This window comes from Meles meles, chromosome 8 (assembly GCF_922984935.1).
Source record: "Meles meles chromosome 8, mMelMel3.1 paternal haplotype, whole genome shotgun sequence".
Taxonomy (NCBI): Eukaryota; Metazoa; Chordata; class Mammalia; order Carnivora; family Mustelidae; genus Meles; species Meles meles.
The window spans coordinates 105,623,400-105,648,304 of record NC_060073.1 but is presented as its reverse complement, the minus strand read 5'-3'; the positions used below and the strand labels follow the sequence as shown (position 1 = coordinate 105,648,304).

Sequence of the window (24,905 nt, the reverse complement as noted above, 5' to 3'; positions counted from 1 at the left end):
GAGTATGCTACATGGTTGCATGGTAAGCCAGCAACGTACATAAATACTCCCTCCATGGCCTGTTTCAAGCTTGTAAAATTCCTAAAAATTGAACCATCAGCTCTTGCTCTGTGAGCCAGCTCCCACAGACCACCGAAGCTATGCGGGTTGTTGCAGGGGCACTGCTTACAGACGAATGCCTGCTTGCTGCTGGAAACCACAACCTCCTCCCCTTGCCTCTGACAGCTCTCATTTTATATGTAGACACATACCAAAAAGTAGCCAGAAAGTGCAAAGCAGTTTATTAATTGTGATGTGGTAAAGATCTCAAGAGTTACGATGTCTGTGCATATGACCCAACAGTATACACACGCCTACAAAAACACAAAAACAAAAAACACAGTGAAATGCAGCTGTTAACACTGCAACAGCCCCACACGGGGGTCAAAGGAAGGGAGACACCTCTTCTGGCAGCGAAGTTTCCAGAAGTTTCCAGTAACCCAATTAAATGATGGTCTTGGTCTGCTCCCTCTGGGTCTTCCTACAGCACTCATCAGGAACCATAACAGAGTGACACAATAGAACATTCAAAGTCAGGATTTGGCCTCCAGCAATTTTTTTACAGAGGGACATACAACATCCCCTCTCGAAGCACCAGTGCTCAGTTTGGGAGCTGCAGAGAACTAAGATATTTTCTAAAAAGCCTGGGGTAACAGGCCACATAGGAAACACAAAGCATTTTATAAATTCACATTTGGTAAAAGAATAAAGAGCTCAATGTGCAAAACTTACAAGGTAATGTAACCACGAGTAAAGCCTTCAGCAGCCAAAGAAAAATTCTGAAAGGCTTTTCACCCCGTCTGAAGCTTTCAGAATCAGATTTCCTTTCTAGACAAGGCTGGTCTTCAGACAGTGTGCTCTGTATCCAGACTAGCAAGAAAATAAAAAGAGAGGGAATAGCACCTGAGAAGATATTTTAAAAGATAAAACAAAATAAAACAAAAAAAACCTTTATCTTCTTTCCATTCTTAAAGAAGGCAGGTATCCAAACACTGCTTTTTGCTCCTTTGGGGGAAGGAGAGAAAGAAAAAGAAAGAAAGGGAAGAAAGAAAAAGAAGAATGAAAGAAAGAGAAAGAAAGGAAGGACGGACAGATGGAAGTAAAGGGGAGAGGAGAGAGGAGAAGGGAGGGGAGAGGAGGGAAAAAAAGCTGTAAGGTTGTAAGCCAGACTCAGGATAAGAGATGAGCAAGGACAGCAGCCCTATGACTGATGTGACCTTTTAAAACCATGGAGCGGACTGAATAATCAATCAGCTTACTCTCTTCCCATGAAGGATGCTACCACTCAGTCACTTAAGAAGAAAGGGACTTGTTCAAATCATGATCAAGGCTACAAAATTAGGACGACCAAGTCTCCACCCGGCAGCATCTACTTGGAGGGACAAACACCCTCCCCCACCCCGGATTAATCCTCATCACAGGCCTGAAGGGAAATTACAAGAAAACCCAGATAAAACCAGTTCCTCAATTCATGAAATGCGGTTTTAGCTGGGTTCCTGTAGCACCATCTCTTTCGCAGAGACAGGAGGACCCATGAGATCTGCCTCACAATTAGATCTCTATCTTCCGATCTCCTAGAGCCCAAAGTATTTACTCTTGTTGCTCAGACACATTTTCCCCTCTCTGCTGAGGTGTCAGACTGTCTCACTAGACTGGCCCCAGACGAGACCAAGCAGCTCAAGAGTCTGAGGCTTAACCACTGGAAATAAACAGTCAATGTGTCTTTTCCTCTTCCACTTCCTTACGTGACCAGACAAAGGCATAATTCTAATTAACTAACCAGACTCTCTTATGTAAGGACTAGATTGACAAAAGAGGCTAGGCCAAACCTATGCCATCTTTTTAAAAGTCTTCACTGATGACTTCCAGAACTAATAACCCAAATTTTTAAAAAATAAATCCTGGGGAAGTGACTTTTTTGGATACTGTATACAGTGTATTAGGCTATAATATGGAAACCTCCTGAGCCACCTAGTGAAGGATCATGGACCCTCCTGCTGAAAAAAACGACCACGGGAAGAGGGGATAATTTTTCTCTCTCATAATTGAGAAGTAAACTCTATCACTGTTTTACAGAGGACTATGCTGTCGATCCTTCTGGACATGTCATGCGTATCTCTTAATGGCTTACAGAAAATCCTATGTAAATGAAAGTTTGAAATCGCTTGCTGCGGGAAAATGGAGGAAGTTGACGTAAGGTATCAGAGAACAGAAACGAGTAAACATTATGTACCACCTCACTTCCTTATGTCAAATATTATGTTAAAACCGTTTGTACATAAATACCTTAGCTCACTCATATTTGGCGCATTTTAGAACACAAAAAAGTTCTGAAGCATGACTTAGGTCAAAAAGATTATTTCCTATAAATAGAAGCCTCATTAAAGCCAATCCAACATCTGAACTTTGGAATGGCATTTGTTAAAAAAGAGTATTTCCTTGCAAATTACTGAGAAAATATCTCTACATTCCCCACTAAAAGCCTGTCAAAGAGTTTTTCTTGCCTCTGCTCGGGGACATCGAGAAGGAAACCACCAATCAGTCAGCTGTAAGAGAGTAAAGTAACAAACTGCACCTAGCAAGACAAAAGGAAGGGATCCCTTTAGGTCGCCATTCCCTTCCTTAATTATAAATTGATGACACTTTAATACTTTTAAAACCCTGTCAAAGCAAACCATGGATGACCAGCCCTGCCAGCTCCACGGAAATTAGGGTTCCAAGTCATCCAAACAGAACCAATGGTGTCACGAAACCAAGGAGTGTATGCTCTTTGCTGATTCACCAGCTGAAAACGTTCCTGGAGCAAATAACAAAGGACACTTATACCCAACAAACACTTCATCTGGTAGCCTATCCGGAAGCTACAAGCTCCATTTCATTTTTTAAAGATATTTTGGCATCCACGGTGTGGCCAACATTTAGGATTCCCCTCAAATAACTGGAAGAAAACATGTAATACATTCAAGAACACAGGGGAAACAAAAGCCATCTTTCTATTCAGGAAGAGAACTCCTTCATTCAACTAGAGTGTAAGTCATTAAAAGGGGTAGTTATGAGTTTCTTCGAAGAGTCCTTAAACAGTTTATAAATATAAAAAGAACATTTCTTCAATAAATAAATGGTTCCCGAAGTCTCTCCTGACGACTTCTAGAATCCTCCAACACTGCCATCCAAGCCGGCCCTGCTTCTCCGAGAGGCTTTAGCTGCCAGTGGGACGGGACATTTTCTGCTAGCAGGTGACGCTTTTGGTGGCATCAACACCGTCATCAGTATGTCTCTTCATAGTCTGAGTCCTGGAGGAAAGAACAGCAGTCGTGGTGTTGATACGCGGCCACTGCAGAGTTTAGACAAAGATGTCGCGCTAAGACCCCTTGACAGAACTCAGCATGAAGTGACATTAACAGTGAAAACGGCACAGGCTCAGCGCACCTGCGTTCCCATGAAGCCTCACGGACCAGCGATAGATTTGCTGTCTTTGGACTAATTAATGCTTTGAAACCCTAATAGTTCCCTTTTCCATGACGGATGTTTTTTAAAACCTCAACACACATGAAAAGGCAGCTGTCTGGGGTGCCTGGGTGGCTCAGTGGGTTAAAGCCTCTGCCTTTGGCTCAGGTCATAGTCTCAGGGTCCTGGGATCAAGCCCCGCATCGGACTCTCTGCTCAGCAGGGAGCCTGCTTCCTACTCTCTCTCTCTCTGCCTGCCTCTCTGCCTACTTGTGATCTCTCTCTCTCTCCGTCAAATAAATAAATAAATCTTCAAAAAACAACAAAAAAAAGAAAGAACAGCAAAGGCGGCTGTCGGCATCAGAGCACGAGGACTGTGGCTAGGAGTCTGGGTTTCTTGGTTTCTCTCCGTTCCAACGTCAGCTCCACCCTTGCCGGCTGTGTGACCTTGAGCAAAGTTATTAAACATCTCTAGGCCTCAGTTTCCTTGTCTGTAAAATGGGGGGTAGGTAATAAAAATACGTCATAGAAAGGGGACAAGAACTGAATGAGACAGTGTATGGAAATCACTTGGCGTTGTGCCTAGCACTGTGTAAGCACTCAGTCAAGATTAGCCACTGTTACCATTGTTCTTATTTTTATTGTTTAAACTTGTATTCACTACTTCTAAGCTCAAGTGGCCCATTAGTCCTACCTGGCACACCACATTTCTCTGGCCCGTCATTCTCCTGTTCTCCTGGACGACTGTTCCACACCTTTCCCTCTTTCCTTAAACCTCAAACCTCCAGCACCTCCTCCTCACTTTGTTCTCCACGGATGACCTTGCTTTCTCCTGACACTGGGAAGAGAGGGGTCATCAGGGAGCTCCCGGCACCATATATGTGCACTCACTGGCATCTGGACACAATGGTATGGTCCTCCTCACTCTTCTTACGGACGCTCCCTCCCCACCTTTGTCTACGGCCAGTATCCCTGTTGTGCGTCCCATCCTAGAGCTACTCCAGCCGCCTGCAGCATCATTTTCCCCTTTTCTACTGAATCATTTCCACCAGCACACAAATGTGCTATAATTTCCCCCATCTTAAACAGAAAGTAACTCTTGACACACATCTCCCTCCTACCTATCACCCTACTTCTCTGCATCTCTTCACAGCAAAACTCCTTGCAAGAGCTGTTTACACCCACAGTCACCAATATCTCTCTTTGTGTTCCTTCTCAACCTGACCCCCATCGGGCTTTCCTCCCCTCTCTTCTGCTGAAGCTTCTTTTGCCAAGGTCACCTATGACCTCCACATCGCCAGATCAGCCAATAATCAATTCTCAGTCCTCATCTTACTTGACCTGACTCAGCAGCAATGGACACAGTTAATCACCTTCTTTTTTTTTTTCTTTTTTTAAGATTTTATTTATTTATTTGACAGACAGAGATCTCAGGCAGGCAGAGAGGCAGGCAGAGAGAGAGGAAGGGAAGCAGGCTCCCCGTTGAGCAGAGAGCCCAATGCAGGACTCGATCCCAGGACCCCGGGATCATGACCTGAGCCAAAGGCAGAGGCTTTAACCCACTGAGCCACCCAGGCGCCCTAGTTAATCACCTTCTTTACCTTGAAACACATTCTTCACTCGGTTCCCGGGATAGCATGCCCTCCTGGTTTTCTCCTACCTCACTGGATATTCCTTCTCAGCCTCCTTTACCAATTCCCCTTCGTCCTTCCAACTCATCAACCTTGGAGAGCTCCAGGGCTCTAGTCTACACCCACTCTACCCGTTCTAACTATTCCACCAGCTGCTCAAGTTCAGAGCCGTGGAACTATCCCTGATTTCCTCCCATCCTTTCACAGATATGTGAAACCCATCCCGAAATCCTTCCAGCTTTACCTTCAAACTATAATGAGAACACAGCCACTCCCTACCACCCTGGTTCAAACCAGCACCATCTTCTTTCACTTGCGTTATTGCTAAAGTCTCCTAACTGGACTCTCTGACTGTCATGGTCCCTTGACCAGGGTACCACCTATTCTCAACACAGGAGCCAGAGTGAGCCTTTGGAAAGACATAGTGCTTCTCTTCTCAAAAACCTCCAGCACATCCCATTTCATTAAGAATAAAAGCCCAATTCATTCCATTCACTTATTATGTTCATAAGATATAGTATTGTCAGGACACCTGGGTGGCTCAGTGGGTTAAGCCTCTGCCTTTGGCTTGGGTCATGATCTCAGGATCCTGGGATCGAGCCCCGAGTCAGGCTCTCTGCTCCGCGGGGAGCCTGCTTCCCCCCACTCCCCTGCATCTCTGCCTACTTGTGATCTCTCTGTCAAATAAATAAATAAAATCTTTTTAAAAATATATGGTATTGTCGCTCTGATATCAAAAAATGCTATTCTTCACCTTGCTCATTTCATTCCTGCCACATGGGTCTCCTTGCTGTCCCAAGAATGTGCCCATCATGACCCCTCCACAGAGTCACCACGCCTACCATTTCCTCGTCCAGAACGTTCCTCCGAATGTTCCTCCACAACAGCTATCTGGCTTCCTGAAATATCACTTCAGTGAGGTATATATCACACCCCTCTATCCAGCCAACCCATGTTCTTTCCCTATTTTGTTTTTCTCTAGTGAATTAAGTACACCACCTGGTATACTCCATGTTTTGCTTATTTTTAAAAGATTTGTTATTGTTTGTACCGGCAATTTAAGAGAAAGTGATATTGAAGCTGTGTCTTAAAGAATGAGAGTTTTCTATGCATGGAAAGGAACGTAAGTTATTTGAGGGCAGAGATTTTCGTCAGTATTGTTCACATGTGTTTCCTACGTACCCAGAATCCCGTCTGGCACATATCAGATACTCAGGAAATAACTGCTACATGAATTAATATCCGAAATATGGATGGTGATAAGCATGACACTAACTTATTTTGTGTTATTAGAGTATTCAAACCCTGAAGGGTTACTGTTAGATTCTCTTCAACCTTCCTCTCATCTTAGCTACTACGCTCCAGTCTGCCACAGAGAAACAAAGGACACTGCAGCGAACAGCGGGGCTACAGCCGTCCGGCCAAGTGCTGCGCTTGGCAGTGAGTACAAAGAGAACTCGAGTTTAAAACCCTGCAATGACAGGTATGTCTCATATTATATCACAAGTTGCTTTTGACCTGTTTCCAACTGCCCCACATCAGAGACTCTCTCCTCCTAGCTTGCTGGGACAGCCACGCAAGCCTACCAGTCATAGCAAGAGCTTAAAAAATGGAGAGATGACTGCCTTTTGAAATTTAAATCAACACTTACATCTTCCAACATGGGTATTTTTTTTTTTCTTTTTTCTTAAGGAGGTTCCATACCCAGCATGGAGCCCAACACATGGCTTGAACCCACAACCCTAAGATCAAGACCTGAGCTGAGATCAAGAGTCAGACACTTAACCAACTGAGCCTCCCAGGTGCCCCTCCATCATGGGTATTTCTTACTGATAAAGCAATAAGTCACCTAAAAGGTTGTATCACTCTAATTCCCTGGGGGAAAAAACTGAGGCACAGCAGGAAAGTTCAATTCAGGATTCTGAGTAGAGCCAGCCAAAGTTTCCTAGCATGACCTTGGTGGCACAGGCCTCCCTCTTTCAGGGTGCTCTCGGTCAGTAAGCTGAGACTTCCCTAACCTTCCCCAACCTAAGGACACCACCCTATGCCCATGCGACAGAAAACAAAATAATGGTCAGAATCGGTCCCCTGAGACCAAAATGCTTTGGGGGAGTACCTTGGTTCATACCTTGCTTTGGACCTTACCTGCATATCCTCTGCTACTCCTGAGGGGAAGGGATCCCCTTAAGTAAGCAGGAAAATAGAACATGAATGGTGAACAGAGAAATGGCACAGGCTTACCAGGCATTCAGCACAACGCACACAAAGCCTCGCCATGCAGTCATCCCCTTCCTCTTGGTCCGTGCTGGAGAAAAAGGACAAAGCAAATCTGAACAATTACTGTCCTCCAAACAGTAGGGCATGTAAGAGCATAGCTGTCCAAGTCAGACAGGTCTTGTTTTAAAGTCCAGTCCTGCCACTCACTAGGAGGGTGAGTAGGCAGGTTACTTAAGCATTGGGATAAAAAATAACCACATGCAAACCACGCACCACAGTGTCTGACACGTAGCAAGTGCCCAGTAAGTTGGAGCTGGACCCAATCATTTGCTTAGAAATGTACTGAGCACCAACCACAACTGAGCCATTATGCTGGGCTGGGGACCAAGACATAAAGAAGACAGGGCCCCTTGAAGAGCTCACAGCCTCTTGGGTGTGAGGAACCTGTTGCAACCTGACAAGTACATTATGACACAATGTAATAAAATGTTTTAATAAGCTTAAGGTCAAACTGCTAGGGTAGGAAAGAGGAGGGAGTGACCTGTTCTCCGGTAAGGACTCAGGGAAACTCCAGACAGGGGACATTTCAGCTGGGTCTTGGAGGATCAGGAAAAGTTTTCCAGGCAAACAAAGGAGGGAAGGAGAGGATTCCAAGCAAGAGAAAAGCATGTGGGGGGCGGGGGGGGGGGGGGGGAGAAAAAAGATCCGAGTGAGTACGGCTTATTTAGAGAAGAAAATGTGCTGTGTATCTGGCCCGTGGAGTGAATGAGATGAAATGTCAGGGAACAAGGGGCCTGAAGGTTGGAGCATAAGAAATCTTGTTAGATGGTGCTTAGAAATAGACATCCTGGTATTTCTACTGAGAGCGCCTTATCTTGGGGTGGGGGGGGGGGCTAGAGATTCCTGTAAAGGGCACTCTCTCCCATGAAACAAACACGCATGCACAAATACACATGTGCACACATACAAAGAAAAAGAAAATTTTAGACCCTCCCCAGGGAAGACTTCCTCCCAAGGCTAAGAGCCTCAGATAGAGACAATGGAGAATCAAAATGGGTTTTGTGCAGACTTTTGTCACCTGTTTTTAGTAGATATTCCCAGGGAAAACACTGGATCAGGCCTGCTCCCTGGCAACATGACATTTCATAAATGCCTTTGATAATCACAATCCCATTAGCTCCTCTGAGCATCGGCTGACCAAGAATACATCTTGCTTATTTAAATTGGTTTTCCTGTCCAAGGAAGCCTTGTCCTTAAAGCCTTCCTCAGTGCTTAGGTATCTTCTGCCGGGACACAGCAGCTTGGTGCCAAAACAAGAAGGGAAAAGTAACTGACTTGTCGGAATTGCCCGTTGATTCTGAAGGAATGTGATAGCCACTCCAGAATTTTTATTTATCTATTTAGAGAGGGGGAGAAGAAGAGAGAGGACTGGGAGAGGGAGAGAGAGAATCTTAAGCAGACTTCATGCCCAGCACGGAGACTGATGCAGGGCTTGATCTCACAGTCCTGAGATCATGAGCTGAGCCAAAGTCAAGAGTGGGACACTGAACCGACTGATTCAGGCAGACACCCCCACCACTTCAGAATTTATATGCAGAACCATAGCATAGGAGCACCTGAGTGGTTCAGTCATTAAGTGTCTACCTTTGGCTCTGGTCATGATCCCAGAGTCCTGGGATCAAGCCCCACATTGGGCTTCTTGCTCAACAGGAAGCCTGCTTCTCCTTCTCCCCCTCTCACTACTTGTGTTCCCTCTCTCACTCTCTCTCTGTCAAATAAATAAATAAAATCTTTATTAAAAAAGAACCATAGCATAGTACAATCTGGTTTTCAAAGCAGAGACTAGGACCCTACCTTCACCCCTCCATCTCTCTCTCCATATTAATATCCACTAGTTTCACTTCCAACCTTCCTTCCAGTACTCCTAGAACTAACCTTGGCCTGGGGAAAGAGAAAAGGGATGGATCAGGGCTCTAGGGACTATCCACGAAGCAGGGCTCTGAAGAGGAAAGGGGTTAATTGCTCGGCGCTCCAGCTGAACTTACTCATCCGAAACCTCAATCGACGACTTCTTATAGCCAGACTTGCTCCTCTTCTTCAGCCCTGCAGACTTCCTCGCCATCCTCACCAGCAGCAGAATCACTACCACGGCAGAGGGCAGGAAGACAAGGATGGACAGGAGGGCCACAGAGGACAGCATGGTGCCAAAACCTAGAAGAGGAAAAAGGGAAGGTGAGAGAGAGGGACGTGGAGAAGGGCCTCCTTTGACATGAGCTACATTTTACCTTTGCTCTTATATTTCTTCTGATTATAACAAGAATAAATTCATTGTGGAAGAGGTAGAGGTTTTACAAAGAGGTTCTTTGTAAATTTACAAAGAACAAAAATGCAGCCATAAACCCACTACATAGGATCGACACATTGGTATCCACCCACTTGGTGTTCTTTCTAGGAGTATGCGGGTATGGGTCTGCAGACAGGGAGGAGAGTGCCTAGTTTTAGAAGTATGGATCATGTTTTACAGACTATTTCTAAGCTCCTTTTTTTTGTTATAGATGATCAATTTTTCCCACGTCATCAAAAACTCCTTCCATGTGCTACTTTATCATGGATGCACCGTATCCTACCATACTGAGTAATTTACTGAACCAGTTCTGAGATGCTGGACACTCGAGCTGTTTCTAATTCCTTGAATCTACAAGCTACATTATGATGATCATCCTTGTACATAAATCCTCATATTTACCTCTTTTTCGTTAAGATAAAATTTAAAATGGAATTCCTGGATCAAAGGGCACATACTTTTAAGGCATCAGAGTCATGCAACCAAACTCTACTCAGCTCCTACTCAGCCTGCAGCATGAACATGCCTGTTACCTTTGAAACCTTGAGTTATCGTCTTAAAAAAAGAAAGAAAGGAAGAAGGGAAAGGGAAGGAGAAAGAGAGAGGGGGGGAAAAGACAGAGAGACAGACAGACTTGAGAAAGACCTGGGAGATGGTAAGGCATCTATCATGAACCATAATGCAGTTCTGTATCTGTACATCTTTGGTTCAAGTCCAGCTGAGGATGAGAATGACCACTCAGTAGTCACCCGAGAATAATGAAAAAAAGTCAGTCCTTAACCTACTTTCTTGCGCTTTCTTGATAAAAGGAAACTGCAGCCCTTTGCAACATAAAAGAAATGTGCTGCCTCCCATCATTAGAAGGGGCACCCTTTCAACACATGGGCAAGAAGACGGCCTCATAACTGAGGGTATGAACAGACTGGGGAAATCAAATCACAGATAAGAAGCCTCCATCTTCTTAGGGGTTTGCCACGTGTTCCACAAGACCTCTGGTCACCTGAAGTTAAAATAAGGAATAGATAACGGGGAAACTAAAACAATATTTGAATTACAACTTCAGTTTGCAAAATCAAGTTAAGAAATTCATCCTAGTAGACAATTCAGGATGGCAGACTGGCGTACACCCGCAGGTAGTCTTGCTTGTCCCAGACCTCTCCGGTAGGCAGCACAGCAGTCACAGAGCCCAGCAGGAGAAGGTCAGTGGCAGTTAGCTTACCCCTTTCTGTGACTGTTAGCTCTGTTGCAGGGATATTATGGTGCACATCGGGGGGATTCTTCACAGCACAGCTGAATGTCCCATTGTCCTTGAGGGTAGGGTTGCTTATGCTGATAGACGCATCCCCTCTGTATACATCTCCAACCCAGGAAATTCGATCCCGAAATGTCCCTGCTGTGGTTGGGTACTGGAAGGACTGGTAATGAAAAATCTAAGAAAGCAACACCATAACAAAACAAAACCAAAGTTAATTTGCAAAATGCAATGAAAATGTCAAGTTAAAAAGGTCCCAAATAAAATACAAATGCATATTGGGTTTTCTCGGTTGGGGTGGTTTTTTTTTTTTTAAATGTTTTGCTCACTTCCATCATTAAGTTAAAAGACAGGTTAATACAATGTATCGGGAAAAGGCCTGATGGAAGTATCCTAGGATCATAGCTCTCAAAGATCTTCTAAATTCTCCCTGAAGTCCTAAAGCAGAAGATCTCAACCGGGGGCAATGGGGGCCTCCAGGAGACATCTGGCAATATCTGGAGACAGTCTGGGCAGAGTGCTACTGGCATCTAGCAAGCAGAGGTCAGGGATACTGACAAAAATCCTACAATGCATAGGATAGTCCCCCACAACAAAGAATTCTCCAGCTCAGAATGTCAACAGTGCCAAAGCTGAGAAACCCTATTCTAAAGTAGCATCGATTATTTGCGTGGTCCTTTCTGGTTTGCAAATGACTCCCACAGGTTTACTCACTTGAGCCACATAACAACACTGAACAATCCATGGGGCATGAGGGAAACAAGGCCAAAAACTAAGTGAGTTACTTCAAAGGCGCACAAGTAGTAAATGGGCAGAGGAAGCTTTTGTTTATTGTGAGGATAAACTTTTGTACTTTTTGTAGGTACAATATAATCAAGCCTGTCTTAGGTTATCTATCTTGGCAATTAATAAAAACCCCAAGCCAAATGATGATCAGGACTCAATGAATGGATGCTGAATTTAAATGGTGCTATTTCAGATTGATGATCAGACACTTTGTCACCCAAAGCACCTCATTATGTCGGGTGGTAGGCCAGGCAGGGACTACAAGACAATATGATCTTTCTCTCTTATGCAAGGTTCAAGCGTTTCCTCTTTCTTTGTTTACTTGGTACCTCCCCCATTTACAACCACTAAATTGCCCAATTTTGAAGAGCAACTTCCCAAAGAAGTTGTTGGATCACTTCTCAGTTCATTTGTTCATGCATTCACTCAACAACAAGTCATGGTACACCTACTATGTGCTAGGCACTGTGTTAAGCACAAGGTGAGAACTAAACAGGCATAGTCCCTGCTCTCACAGACTTTACAGTCTAAGGGGAAAGACAGAGATTAAGAAATAATAACATGTGTGATGAGTGTTCCAAAGAGGGAGGTAAGGGGCGCCTGCCTGGCTCTGTTGGTGGAGCAGTGACTCTTGATCTCAGGGTTGTGAGTTCGAGCCCCATGTTGGTGTAGAGTTTTGGGTGTAGAGATGACTTAAAAATAAAATCTTTAAAACACACACACACACACACACACACACACACACACACACAAAGAGGGAGGTAAAGAATGACTACCAATGATTACCAGCATCTATATAAAAGGGTTTGAAACTCCTTACTGACAAAACGAGGCCTGCTATGTATCTTCAAATGAATCCAACCTGTAAGTTCTGAGTTAAACTGGTGATTCCCAAATCCTTGCCAAACAATTAGTCTGACAGACTCCTGACTGACGTGACCTGAATTATCCCTTGACTATGACAGTCACGTCACATGACTTGAAAGGTCCACGGATTTACAACGTGCGTGCGCTTGCTTTCTGACCAGGCTCACAGAAAACAGCACCATACAGGAAGCGCTGTTTGCAATTAAGGTTTCTGACCCAAGAAGATCCCCCGCTGCTTGCTCTGTCCTACTTTTGGCCAAGGAGGCTGAGTCGAACAAGGCCAGCCATAATTTTCTGGCCACTTGAAATAACGTGAACTGTTTTAAATCTAAAGGAAAAGTAACCATGAATACAGCCTAGCTGCCTTGGCTGGAGCCCCCTCCTGGCTCCTAGCTACGTGGCATTCGCTAGTGGGTCCTAAAACAAAACTCAAAGCTTAGATATTAAAACTAAAAAGAAAGTTCTCCAATGAAGAAAACAGGATAAAAGAATTAAGGATACTTGGAAAAAATACAATCTTACATACAGCAACATTCACATTCTTGATAGCATCTATCCTGAACTAAAGATGTTGCCGGAAGCATAAAGAGAAAGGGTTTTTTATAGCACTGCAATCTTCAATTAGACATCCACAATGGGATCTGAACCATAAACGGGTTTTATATGTGTGTATAAACTACTATATTGCTTCTAATACTGCAAGACCATCCGTCACCAACAGTATCTGTCATCCACACGAGGCCACCATCTCCTTCAAAGGGAACCATATAAATCAATGCAGGTGTTTATGTACTAGGAGACGAGGCCAAGATAAATCCACAGAGTACAGATCCACCAATTGATACACCCACTGGGACAACATCATACTGCAAAAAATGAGCAGCTTTATGAGAAAAGATGTCTGTGATTGGGACCTACAAAATTTTTCTATCCAACAGTCCTGGAGGTACTCTGTTTAGTACTTGAATCTGAAAACACACAAAAGGAAACAACAAAGGGGGAACAAAATTAAACCACATTTCCTCTGAGTTTCTGACAATTTTTTCCTATAGCTTATTTACAAGATTCTCATATGGAAAAATAAAAAGCCCTATGAGACCAATTGAATGCCGTATCAGGTAGAAGGTCATCTTCTTCTATTTATACAGAAGCTCACGTCTGATTCTCGGATGCGAAGGCCCGAGGTGTGCCTGGGACTTGGAATAAAAGGATTCCGATGCTGCTGACCACTGAAGACTCAAAGATATTTCCTTAACAGGAAACACTCACTGATTCTGTTCGACTGCTGCTGGGGGGTCGGTATGTCCAGTCTATGGTGAGTTTGTCCGTGACAGATGACGTCGACTTGAAGGTGCATTTCAGTTTGATCTTCTCGCCCACATAACCCCGGACGTGGGCATCTGCTTTAATCTCCAAGGAAAGGACGATGTGAACACCTGATCAAAGCAAGCCCAAACATTTAAAAGGTATGCATTTGGTGGGATGGATAGGATGTGAGGGAGCCATACAGAGACACCATCGTTTTTTGGGCTCTCGGAGTAATAAGTATCTTCCCAGGGAGGCCCAGAAGGGCAAGGAGCAGATATCTGCCTGAATCAGGTGTAGCATTTTTGTCGTTTTATAGTATTAAGTCATAGAATGGATGCTTGAGTACAAATCTGAAACCTGTTCACACCAGCATTTTTCCAAACACAGACTTGTGGTTAAAGGCAGTACAAACAAGTAGGTCCGCCCACAGCTGCTAAAAGGCGATACCATGCACCCCCTCGGTGACACACTGACGCCCCAGGAATCATAGCAGCTGCTGTGGTCTGAGGGACTTAACCCGAGCACAGCCTGGCTGTAACCTGAAGCTACCACTTTCTCAACCGCCAGCAAAACGAGAACAGGAAATAAGAAGAGGACACTTTTTCAAGAATTTTAAAAAACTGTTCTATCCAGTCGTGTTTTACCTTCTCCTCTCTTAAAACTGGTTAATGAATCCTGCATCCATTAAAAGTAAATCACGGTAAGGAAAACAGAACAATTTAATGCACTCTAAAATGTAAAAATCAGATACCATGTTTACGCTCTCTAGAGATTTGACTCTTGCCAAAATGGGCTCATATATCCAGCATTGGCATTCCAGCTCCTACCAAACTCAGATCCCCCTTTCTTCTGACCAATCCCCTTTCAGGAAACACTGAGTAGAAATTTATCTTCCACGAGGGAGCCATTTTTTAGCAAAGTCACCAGCACTTTGTTTTTATTGTTTTCTTCTCCACTGCAACAAACCCTGATTCTTTTGGCAGGCCAAAGGCACACAGAGCAGCGAGGACTCAGAAGAGAGCAAACCCACACACCAGCCACACACCCGCCGTGCCTCTGGTTGAGACAGGATGCAAATCCCAGCACTATGGCTTATGGGTTCTGTGGTCACAGCAAGTTACTTGACTCTTCAGTTTCTCACCGTGGTGAGAATGCTAATAACAGCACATACCTTAGGTCAGTGTGAGGAATAAATGAGTTAAAACAGGTGTAACAATGGAAAGCCTGCCTGCCCCCCAGTGTGAGAGCTCAGTGCACCTCTTCAGTTCTGCCTGCTCTCCCTCAACCTTCCCCATCACAGACAGTCATGAGTCATCAACACCTTCACCTCTGTCTGCTTTGAATCGGTTTTTCTTGCTCCGCTCAGGACAGTCTAGTCTGTTCACATTCTTCTTAAAAGGAGGAGACCAAGACTGAGCTCACAGCTCTAATAAGCATCTGACCCATCCCAAAAATGAGGCTTGCCTCTGTTTCCTCCATAGCATCCACTCTGACTTTGCCTAAACTTGTTGCTAAACTTGTTCTTTCTGTAACTTGGCAAATGCTGTTCCTCTGCCTGGAAAGCCTTCATCCCTCAGCTCCTGCTTTCTCCCAAGCCTATACTCCCAACCCACGCTACACACCACTAAAGATCCAGCTCTAAAACCGGAAGCTGGAAATCGATGGATAATCCACACTCTCCCCCATTCCATTCCTTATCCTAAAAGTTAAGTACGGTCGAGGGGTTTGAAAACATGGATTGAGAAGTAGATAGACCTAGACTTGCATTCTAGCCCAGCTACTTTCTAGCTGTTAAGATTTTAATCACAGTTACTTAACCTGTCCCAGTTTCAATTTCCTTACTCAGTAGATGGGCAGAACAACCAGACCTACTTCACTGGATCACTGAGAGGGTCCAATGAGATTAAATAGGATAATACATAAAATGCTTAGCACAGGGGCACCTGAGTGGCCCAGTGGGTTAAGCCTCTGCCTTCAGCTCAGGTCATGATCTCAGAGTCCTGGGATCGAGCCCCGCATTGGGCTTTCTGCTCGGCGGGGAGCCTGCTTCCCCCCTCTCTGCCTGCCTCTCTGCCTACATGTGATCTCTCTCTGTCAAATAAATAAATTTCTTAAATCTTTTTTTTTTTAAAAAAGCTTAGCACAGCAACTAAACGAGAACCTTTCAATAAACCTAGCTGTTGTTATTAAAATGAACACCACATACATTAAAAAACCTTCAATATTTCCTTCTTGGGCTATAGAATAAAATCCATAAAGTGACAATCTGGCCCTAAACTTCTACCACTCTGCCCACCTACCCATCCCATCCCTTTCACCATGCCCAGAATGTCCACCACTTCCCAAATTTACTCTGTCCTTTCATGCCACTGTGCCTCTCTCTGAGTATGGCTTTGTCTGGAAGGCTCTCCCCATTTCTACCAATCCTGCCTGTTCCTACCATACCACACCCCCCAATTCTCACAAACCTTCAAAAACCTGCTCAAACAGCAGTCCCCTTTGGAATGCCTTCCCAAATTCCCTGGTACAGCTCACTGCTCTTTCTTCACTGTTCTCATAACATTTAGTCCATAAGGCCAAATAAGCACATGTACCTCAGTTTGTAAAGACTATTTCTCCTGTAACACATAAGCACCTGGAGGGCAGAAACTCAAGAGGGAAGGGAGCAGATGGAGACTGAGAGAAAGAGGTGGACAGGTCACCAAAAATTCTAGGATAGGAACAAGTGCTCATCAGTCACCCGTTGTCTTCCTATTCCCTTTATACAGTATTTCCAACATTCTTAAGTCCTGTACGTTCCTCTCTCTCCAGTGAACCCATTCAGGAAAAGCTCAGTCCTAGATGACAACTTCTAGACTATGGAAGTGGTGTACAATGGCTGGAGTACAATGGCTGGTGTACAAAGAAGGTAAAAAAAATTACACAAATGCACGGATCGTTCCCATAAGCGATTCATGGCATCCATCTACAGCTGAGCCCTTAAGGAAGCATGATGACCCTTTAACCAGCCTCAGTCAGCTCCTCTTTCTAATTCCTCCAACTTCTGCCATTTCACTACCCGCTATGAAACCTCCAAATCCCTCATTCTCAGAAGAAAATGTCTCCTCTTACTCTTTCGAGAAATTTAAGGCTATACAAACTGCCCAGCCATGCACTCTCCTGTGTCTACACCATCCATACTTCCAAAGTGAAAGGGTATGGTATCCCTTTTCCAATGCAAGGCAACCCCTTTTGTTCTGCCCTTAGATTCCTCCCCTCCAAGCCCTGCTTCAGCAGAAAAACTCTCTCTACTCTGTTCAAACTCTTCCTTTCCAGAGGGGCTCTCTCCCTCTTCAGCCTCTAAACTCAAAGAAGTCTCTCCCATCCTTAAAAACAAGTAACAATAAAACAAAATAATAATGCTCTCTCCTTAACCCTGTGATACTACGTGTTACCAACTACTACCCGCTCTTTCCTTTCTAAGACAACTTTGTGAAAGAGCAGTGTACACCTGGCATTCCCATTTCCTCCCTTCCCATTCACTTCTGGATCCCACTGAGTACAAAACACACTCTACTACCATTTCTGGTAAAGGGTGTCATGTCTTAAAATGACAAAACCCAAGGGATTAAAAACTCCACTAGGTACTTTTCTACCCTGATCTTACTGGATCTCTCTGATGCAGTGACCTCTTCTTCTTCTCTATCTTTCTCTATCCCCAGGCTTCCATGACAATACTCTTATTCATTCACTCATTCTTCAAACATATAGTTATTGAGGATCTGTTTTGTGCCACCCTCTGAGCCTGGAATTAAATGTGAGCAAAATAAATACACTCCCTACTTTGGACCTTAAAATACAGCAAAAACTCAACCCATTAATCAAATAATCACAAAGACAAATGTATAATTACAAATCTGATAAGTACTATGAAGCAAAGACAAAGAGTGACTATGGGAACTTCATCAGTTATGGAGAGGAGCAGGAATTGATTAATGAAAGCTTCTCTGTAAAGGTTACTTTTTGAGTTGAGCTCTGAAGGAAGGGTGCAAGGTGAGGAGAGGGAGAGCCTTCCAGGCAGAGAATACGGCATATCCAAAGGTCCTGTGCCAGGAAGAAGCACAATCAGCCAAGGAACCAAAAGGAAGGCAGTATGGCTCCAACACAAAAAGCATGAGAGAAAGAAAGATGTGGCTAGGAGGTAAGCGGGAAGTAGATCACGCAGAACTTCACAAATATGGGCCCTTATTCTTAGAGTAATGGGAAAGCCATGGAAAATACTTAAATGTGGGACTGAGGGAGAAGGGACATGAAGTTTTCATTTTTAAAAGATCACTCTAGGGAAGACACTTAGGAGATGTTCAGTAAATACAAGGAGAAAACTTAGAAGGCTACTACAATAGTCAAATGAGAAATAAAGCTTGAACTAAGTTGGTGATAGTGGACATGGAAAGAACTAAGAATACTTAGAGTAAAATCATCAAGAATTGGTGGTAGATTGGATGTGGAATGTCAGGGAAACAGAGGTATCAAGGATGACTCCCAGGTTTCTGACTTGGTGATAACATTCACTGACATAGGAAAGACTAGAAAAGTAGCAGGCAGGGCAGGGAAGAAAATGAGCTTGATTTTGGATAAGTTTAATTTGCCTTTGAGATAGTCAAGAGATAATGCCAGTGGATAGTTGGTGTAGGGCAAAGGTCAGCAAACTATGGCCCCTGAGCTAAATCTAGCCTCCAATGTGTCTTTGTAAATAAAGTTTTATTAGAACACAGCCATATTTATTCATTTATGTATTGTCTACGGCTGCTTTTGTGCTACTCAAACAGAACTAAGTAGTTGCAACAGATATCATATGGCCCACAAAGCCTAAAATATTTATTTTCTAGCCTTTCACAAAAGTTTGCCAACCCTGGTTTAGAGCAAAGAAGAAATGTATAGGTCACAGTTATTAGTCAGAATCTCATTAACATCCTCTAGCTAACTTAGTACACTGATTGTTATATACACATAAAACTCCACATGTGATTTGAGTTAACCCAATCGAAGTGTAGGTTTCAGAAAATTTGCTTGGAAAATTATTTAATGCCTCTATGCCTTGCTCATGTTCCTCTCCATGATGGAATTTTACTCATTCCCTATCTTTAACTCTTCTTTCAAGATTTAACTTTGGTGGCACATCCACGACGTCTTCCCTATATCCTCACAGCATATTCAGGGCACCTCTTCTGTGCTTCCCCATTTCTTAGTACCAGATTCTAAAATTATCTGTTGGGGTGCCTGAGTGGCTCAGTTGGTTAAGCGACTGCCTTTGGCTCAGGTCATGATCGTGGAGTCCTGGGATCGAGTCCCCAATCAGGCTCCCTGCTTCTCCCTCTGACCCTCCCCTTCTCGTGTTCGCTCTCTCTCTCATTCTCTTTCTCTCAAATAAATAAATAAAATCCTTTAAAAAATAAAATAATATAAAATAAAATAAAATTATCTGTTGACTTGTCTATCTTCTCCGATAGACCCTGAGCTCCTCAAAACAGAAACTAGCACATAGTGGATGCTCAGTAATATTAAACTGAACCAAACCAACAGTTTCCTTTTTATGAAACAAAAATTATTGCAAAATAAGCATAAAAACTTCAAGTTCTGAGCAAAATTTGGTTACTGAATCAGAGTAAGTACACCATTAATAAATCTACCTACCAACCAACTTCTTGTTAATATATATGAATTTCATATTCATGAGCATAATTTTGCCACAAAGTTATCAATATCTAAAGTCATTTCACTGAAATCTAAACACTGGACAAATGGGTCTTAAATGTATAGAGAAAGGTAAGATCCCTGGATGAACTAATCTACATGTCAGGATGTTGGTTCCCCTTGGGAGAGAATGGATAATGACTGGGAGGAAGTATAAGGAAGGCTTCTGAAATACCAGAAACACCCTGTACTCTGATTTAGGTGCTGGTTACCCAGGTATGTTCAGTTTCTAAAAATGCATTAAGCTGTACAATTACGATATGTTCATTTTTCTCTATATATATTATACTGAAATTAAAAGTGTTTGGGGGTGCCTGGGTGGATCAGTCGGTTAACCATCCAACTCTTAATTTCAGCTAAGGTAAGATCTTAGACTAAAGTCAAAGGTAATTTATTTTTCACAAATCAACATTTATTACATCTGAAACTAAATTTTTTTTTTAAGATTTATGTATTTGAGGGGCGCCTGGGTGGCGCCCAGTGGTTAAAAGTGGGTTAAAGCCTCTGCCTTCGACTCGGGTCATGATCTCAGGGTCCTGAGATGGAGCCCCGCATCGGGCTCTCTGCTCAGCGAGGAGCCTGCTTCCCTTCCTCTTTCTCTGCCTGCCTCTCTGGCTACTTATGATCTCTATCAAATAAATAAAATCTTAAAAAAAAAAAAAGATTTATGTTTTTGAGGGGCACCTGGGTGGCTCAGTGTGTTAAAGACTCTGCCTTCGGCTGGGGTCGTGATCCCAGGGTGCTGGGATCGGGCCCCACATCAGGCTCTCTGCTCTGAGGGGAGCCTGCTTCCTCCTCTCTCTCTGCCTGCCTCTCTGCCTACTTGTGATCTCTGTCTGTCAAATAAATAAATAAATAAATCTTCCAAAAAAAAAAAAGATTTTTTAAAAAAGTGTTTTACAATCAACAAATGTAAAATAATTTGTCTACTCCACTCAAAAAATAAGAAAAAAATTACTAAACCACTGTTACACTCATTTAGAAATTTTCATCCTACAGGCACCTGGGTGGCTCAGTGGTTGAGAGTCTGCCTTCGGCTCAGGTCATGAACCCAGGGTCCTGAGACTGAGCCCCACATCAGGCTCCCTGCTCTACAGGGAAGCCCGCTTCCCCTCTCCCACTCTCCCTGCTTGTGTTCCCTCTCTCACTGTATCTTTCTCTGTAAAATAAATAAATTTTAAAAATAAAAAATTTTTTTTCATCCTAGGCCTAATGTCCTTTGGGATATTTATCTTTTCTCCTGAGTAAAAAAAATTACTGCCAGGTCAAAATAGTCAACCATAGAAATAGTAATTATTTTTAATAATAATAATTAACAATTTTTAAATTTTGGAGGAAAACAAGAAAATCACTTTAAATATATGTATTTTTATAAAAGAAGGAATGAAAAATATAACAAAACTCCCAGTTTTGTACACCTAATTTTCCAAAATACAATCTGTCAACGTTTGGTTTATAAAAGTACATACCTAAATGGAGGTTAAGTATAAGAACCGTAAGCTATCTGATCTGTTGTTTCTATGTACTAGGACAACTGATGTAACAGGACCATGTTTATAACTTGGAGAATTCAGACAAGCTAATCATTTAATGGGTGCTATCTTTGAAGAGGAAAAGCAAATAAACACTGGTATGAAACCAAAGTCTATTGCCTAACATTTAAAAAATGGGTGAACCCTGAAAACATGTTAAGTGAAAGAAACAAGCCACAAAGGAACATATATTGTATGATCCCATTTATGTGAAATGTGCGGAATAAACAGGTCATAGCTACAGAAAGTAGATTGGTATCTGTCAGAGGGTGAAGGAAGGGAGGAATGGGGAGTGACTGTTACTGTGTATGGAACTTTTCTTTGGGATGATGAAAATATTCTAAAATTGTAGTGATGCCATAAATCGTGAATGTATGAACCCAATTTTCCCTTTTAAATAGGAAAGTTGTATGGCATGTGAACTTTATCTCAATAAAGCTATTTTTTTAAAGATTTTATTTATTTATTTGACAGAGAGAGATCACAAGTAAGCAGAGAGGCAGGCAGAGACAGAGGAGGAAGCAGGCTCCCTGCTGAGCAGAGAGGCTGATGTGGGGCTCGATCCCAGGTCCTGGGATCATGACCTGAGCCGAAGGCAGAGGCTTTAACCCACTGAACCACCCACATGCCTCTGCTATTTTTTTTTTTAAGAAAAAAGATAAATCAATTCAAGTACATATGGGTCATAAAATAAATTTTTACTTTTGAATTATTTGGTCTGCTGTATTTGGTGGATGCTTTTCAATGTGAAATGGCATCAAGTTTAAGAAACCACCTATCCTTGCTAGCATTTTTTTTTTCTCAACGGGAAAATATTTGAGTATTTGTGAGAGGGACAGAGAGATGAAACTGGGATTATTTGGAGTGATAGGTCAGCCTAAATATTATATTGCAAAAGAATCAGCTGAAAAACTGGACACTTGTGATGACAGAGCGCTGGGAGGGATCAGGGAGTGTGCTGGCAACATGAGTATTAGTCACCAAATAAGTAACTTCCTGGCCTTACCCGCTGAGATTTAGAACAAATGAACTCTTTATGTCAAAGGCCCTCTTCAGAAATTCCCACTTACCCACAGGGAGATTTTATGAAGTTAACAATTCACTCTGATCATAGCTCTATTAACACACAAGTTCCTGAGAACACACACACACACAAATCCATAATTGCGCCCTAAAATGAAGGTAATTAGGTTGGGCTGAAACTCATGCAATTTTAAAACTGCATGAAAACAAACTTTATCCAAACTCTAAAAATATGCCATAGTGTGAAAACTGTACTTAGGATATTGGTTAATAGATTAAAATTTTTAACAGAGTTGATAGGCTCTTTCTTGTATTTCAAAAATGTTAGTAAAATGCTACAGCCGTTGCTTTTTCCTCAACAAACTGCGTCTCTCCTGTAACGAAATCACAGCACACCCCTTTCTGGGACGAATAAACATTTTACTTCCGAGGCCCTGACAATCAATCACCTACAAAAGATAAAGTACCAACAGTCACGATTTCCTTTCGCAAAATTAGAGACGAACTGCTGAACGCTAGAACGGCCCTTCCTAATCAGGACACACAGCCCACAAAACCACCGCAGAGACGACCGCTGGTAACTCATCACCAGATAGCACGGGGTGCCCACAACGCCAGAGCCCGCCGTGATCCCCCGAATACAAAGCAGTCACGCAAGGCGGTGGCGCTCCCCCGGGCTCGGGAAAGCACTGAGAAGCTGCCAACGGCCCTCAAGCGGGCGGTGAACACAAGAGAACGCACGGCCCACACGGCCCCACTTCCTGCACGTCTAGACGCGATACGGGGGCTTTCCTGAGACCCCCCCACCGGAACCGGAAAGCCGACCGTCTTCCCCTAACACCCCCCCCGGCCGGAAGTTGGAGGACCCAGCGGGCGCTCTCACCCTGGAAGAACAAGACGCCAAGCAGTGGGAACAGAGCGCAGCCACGGCCTCCAGCCGCTCCGCTCTGCTGCATCCCGACAGCTCTCTGGATGCTTGCACACCTTGTTTACGGCTCCCGGTAACCACACAGGTGATACCGGAAGTGACGTCAGGGCGGGAGGCGCGAGAACACTTAAAATGGCGGTTCGAAGTTGCCATAGCAACGTGGCATCTTTCCAGAGCCACACCTGAACCTGTTCCGACCCGCGATTTTCTTAAACCTCCAGTAGGAATCAATTATTCACTTCTGCTTGACAGTGAAATAAGCCACAGACTTTGGAAAGATCACAATTTATTTGTATGGAATTCTGTCGTACGAGTCTCGATCCTCAGACTCTCCTCAGAAATCATTTTTTACTCCCTACAGATTATTTTATTTGAACTATCTCAAAATGGGTTTCTATAAATTTAGAGTTAGAAGAGACCTAGGAGATTGTACAGGATCCGTCAACAAATAGGTATTAGGCCTTCGTGACGAATCTGTACGTCAAGTGTCTCTGGTTGGTGTTTTGTGTTTAGCCAGCACAGCATCCAGCTCAGTACCTATGTAAATTGGGTATTTTTTTAAAGATTTATTCATTTGACAGACAGAGATCACAAGTAGGCAGAGAGGCAGGCAGAGAGAGAGGAGGAAGCAGGCTCCCCGCGGAGCAGAGAACCGATGCGGGGCTCGATCCCAGGATCCTGGGATCATGACCTGAGCGGAAGGCAGAGGCTTTAACCCACTGAGCCACCCAGGCGCCCCTAAATTGGGCATTTTATTATTAAACTGCTCTTCGCAGTGGCAATGATGAAATGACTACAACATATAATAGAGGAAAAAAGGAATTCTTTTGGTGGGAAAAGTGAGCAAGTAATTTTTTACAGTGCTGGGAGTGAAATGAAGTAATAGTGTCCCATTCTAATAAAAAGAGATGGGATGGTACCCTGCTCCCATCATTAGTCACCCTATCCTCTCGGAATCTGCGTGTATTTTTATTTTTTTTAAGATTTTATTTATTTATTTGACAGACAGAGATCACAAGTAGGCAGAGAGGCAGGCAGAGAGAGAGGAGGAAGCAGGCTCCCCACTGAGCAGAAAGCCTGATGTGGGGCTCGATCCCAGGACCCTGAGACCATGACCTGAGCTGAAGGCAGTGGCTTAATCCACTGAGCCACCCAGGTGCCCCAATCTGCGTGTATTTAATGAAAACGAGGGGAACAGAAGTATGCTTCAGCTTTTGGGAAAGTTTGATAAGCTCTCATTTTTCAATTCCGATTCCGTTACCAGACTTGAAAGCTGGTGATGTTCTCAATTGAGAAGGTACCGAGCAGAAGAGATGACACCCTTCCTTCAGAAGAGCTCGCAAACTAAGCAGTTTGTTGTGCCCAATTCCCAGTTGTCCAAAGCAATGTGGAATACACATTTATCCAGTATAAACTAATTTTATCCATTATTGACTTCCAGGCTCCCTCTAAGAAAATTCCTCAGTGAAGATAAAATATATAACCATCTGTTTTTGGGGTACTTGCTGTATAAAATATTTAGATTTGTATATAAGCAAATTATATAACTGATAATTATTTATTACTAAAGGTTATTTACATATGTGTTTAAGGCATAATAAAAAATAAATTACAATACAAAAGTTATCTTTAGGAAGAAGACACTGAACAACAGGGTCGTATTAACCCCTGAATAATATTTAGCCAAGACACAAGCTACAGGTTTTACTGGAAAAGACTTTCCATGAGTTTTTAACCACTTCTTCATTACACTTATGGAATATCATCCAAGCCAACTGTTTGGAAAAAATATGTTATT

General features: G+C 43.2%; 1 protein-coding gene across 1 annotated transcript; it reads right to left on the bottom strand.

The window, feature by feature from the left end:
- Window positions 1–258: 258 nt before the first annotated feature.
- On the bottom strand, window positions 259–23,168 carry MPZL3 (myelin protein zero like 3). The gene is made up of 6 exons (XM_046015193.1): window positions 23,063–23,168; window positions 13,853–14,019; window positions 10,898–11,108; window positions 9,380–9,545; window positions 7,359–7,422; window positions 259–3,332 (listed from the first exon to the last, which is right to left on the bottom strand). The coding sequence occupies exons 1-6, from the start codon at window positions 23,133–23,135 to the stop codon at window positions 3,306–3,308; spliced, it is 708 nt and encodes a 235-aa protein (XP_045871149.1). The 5' UTR covers window positions 23,136–23,168; the 3' UTR covers window positions 259–3,305.
- Window positions 23,169–24,905: the final 1,737 nt, after the last annotated feature.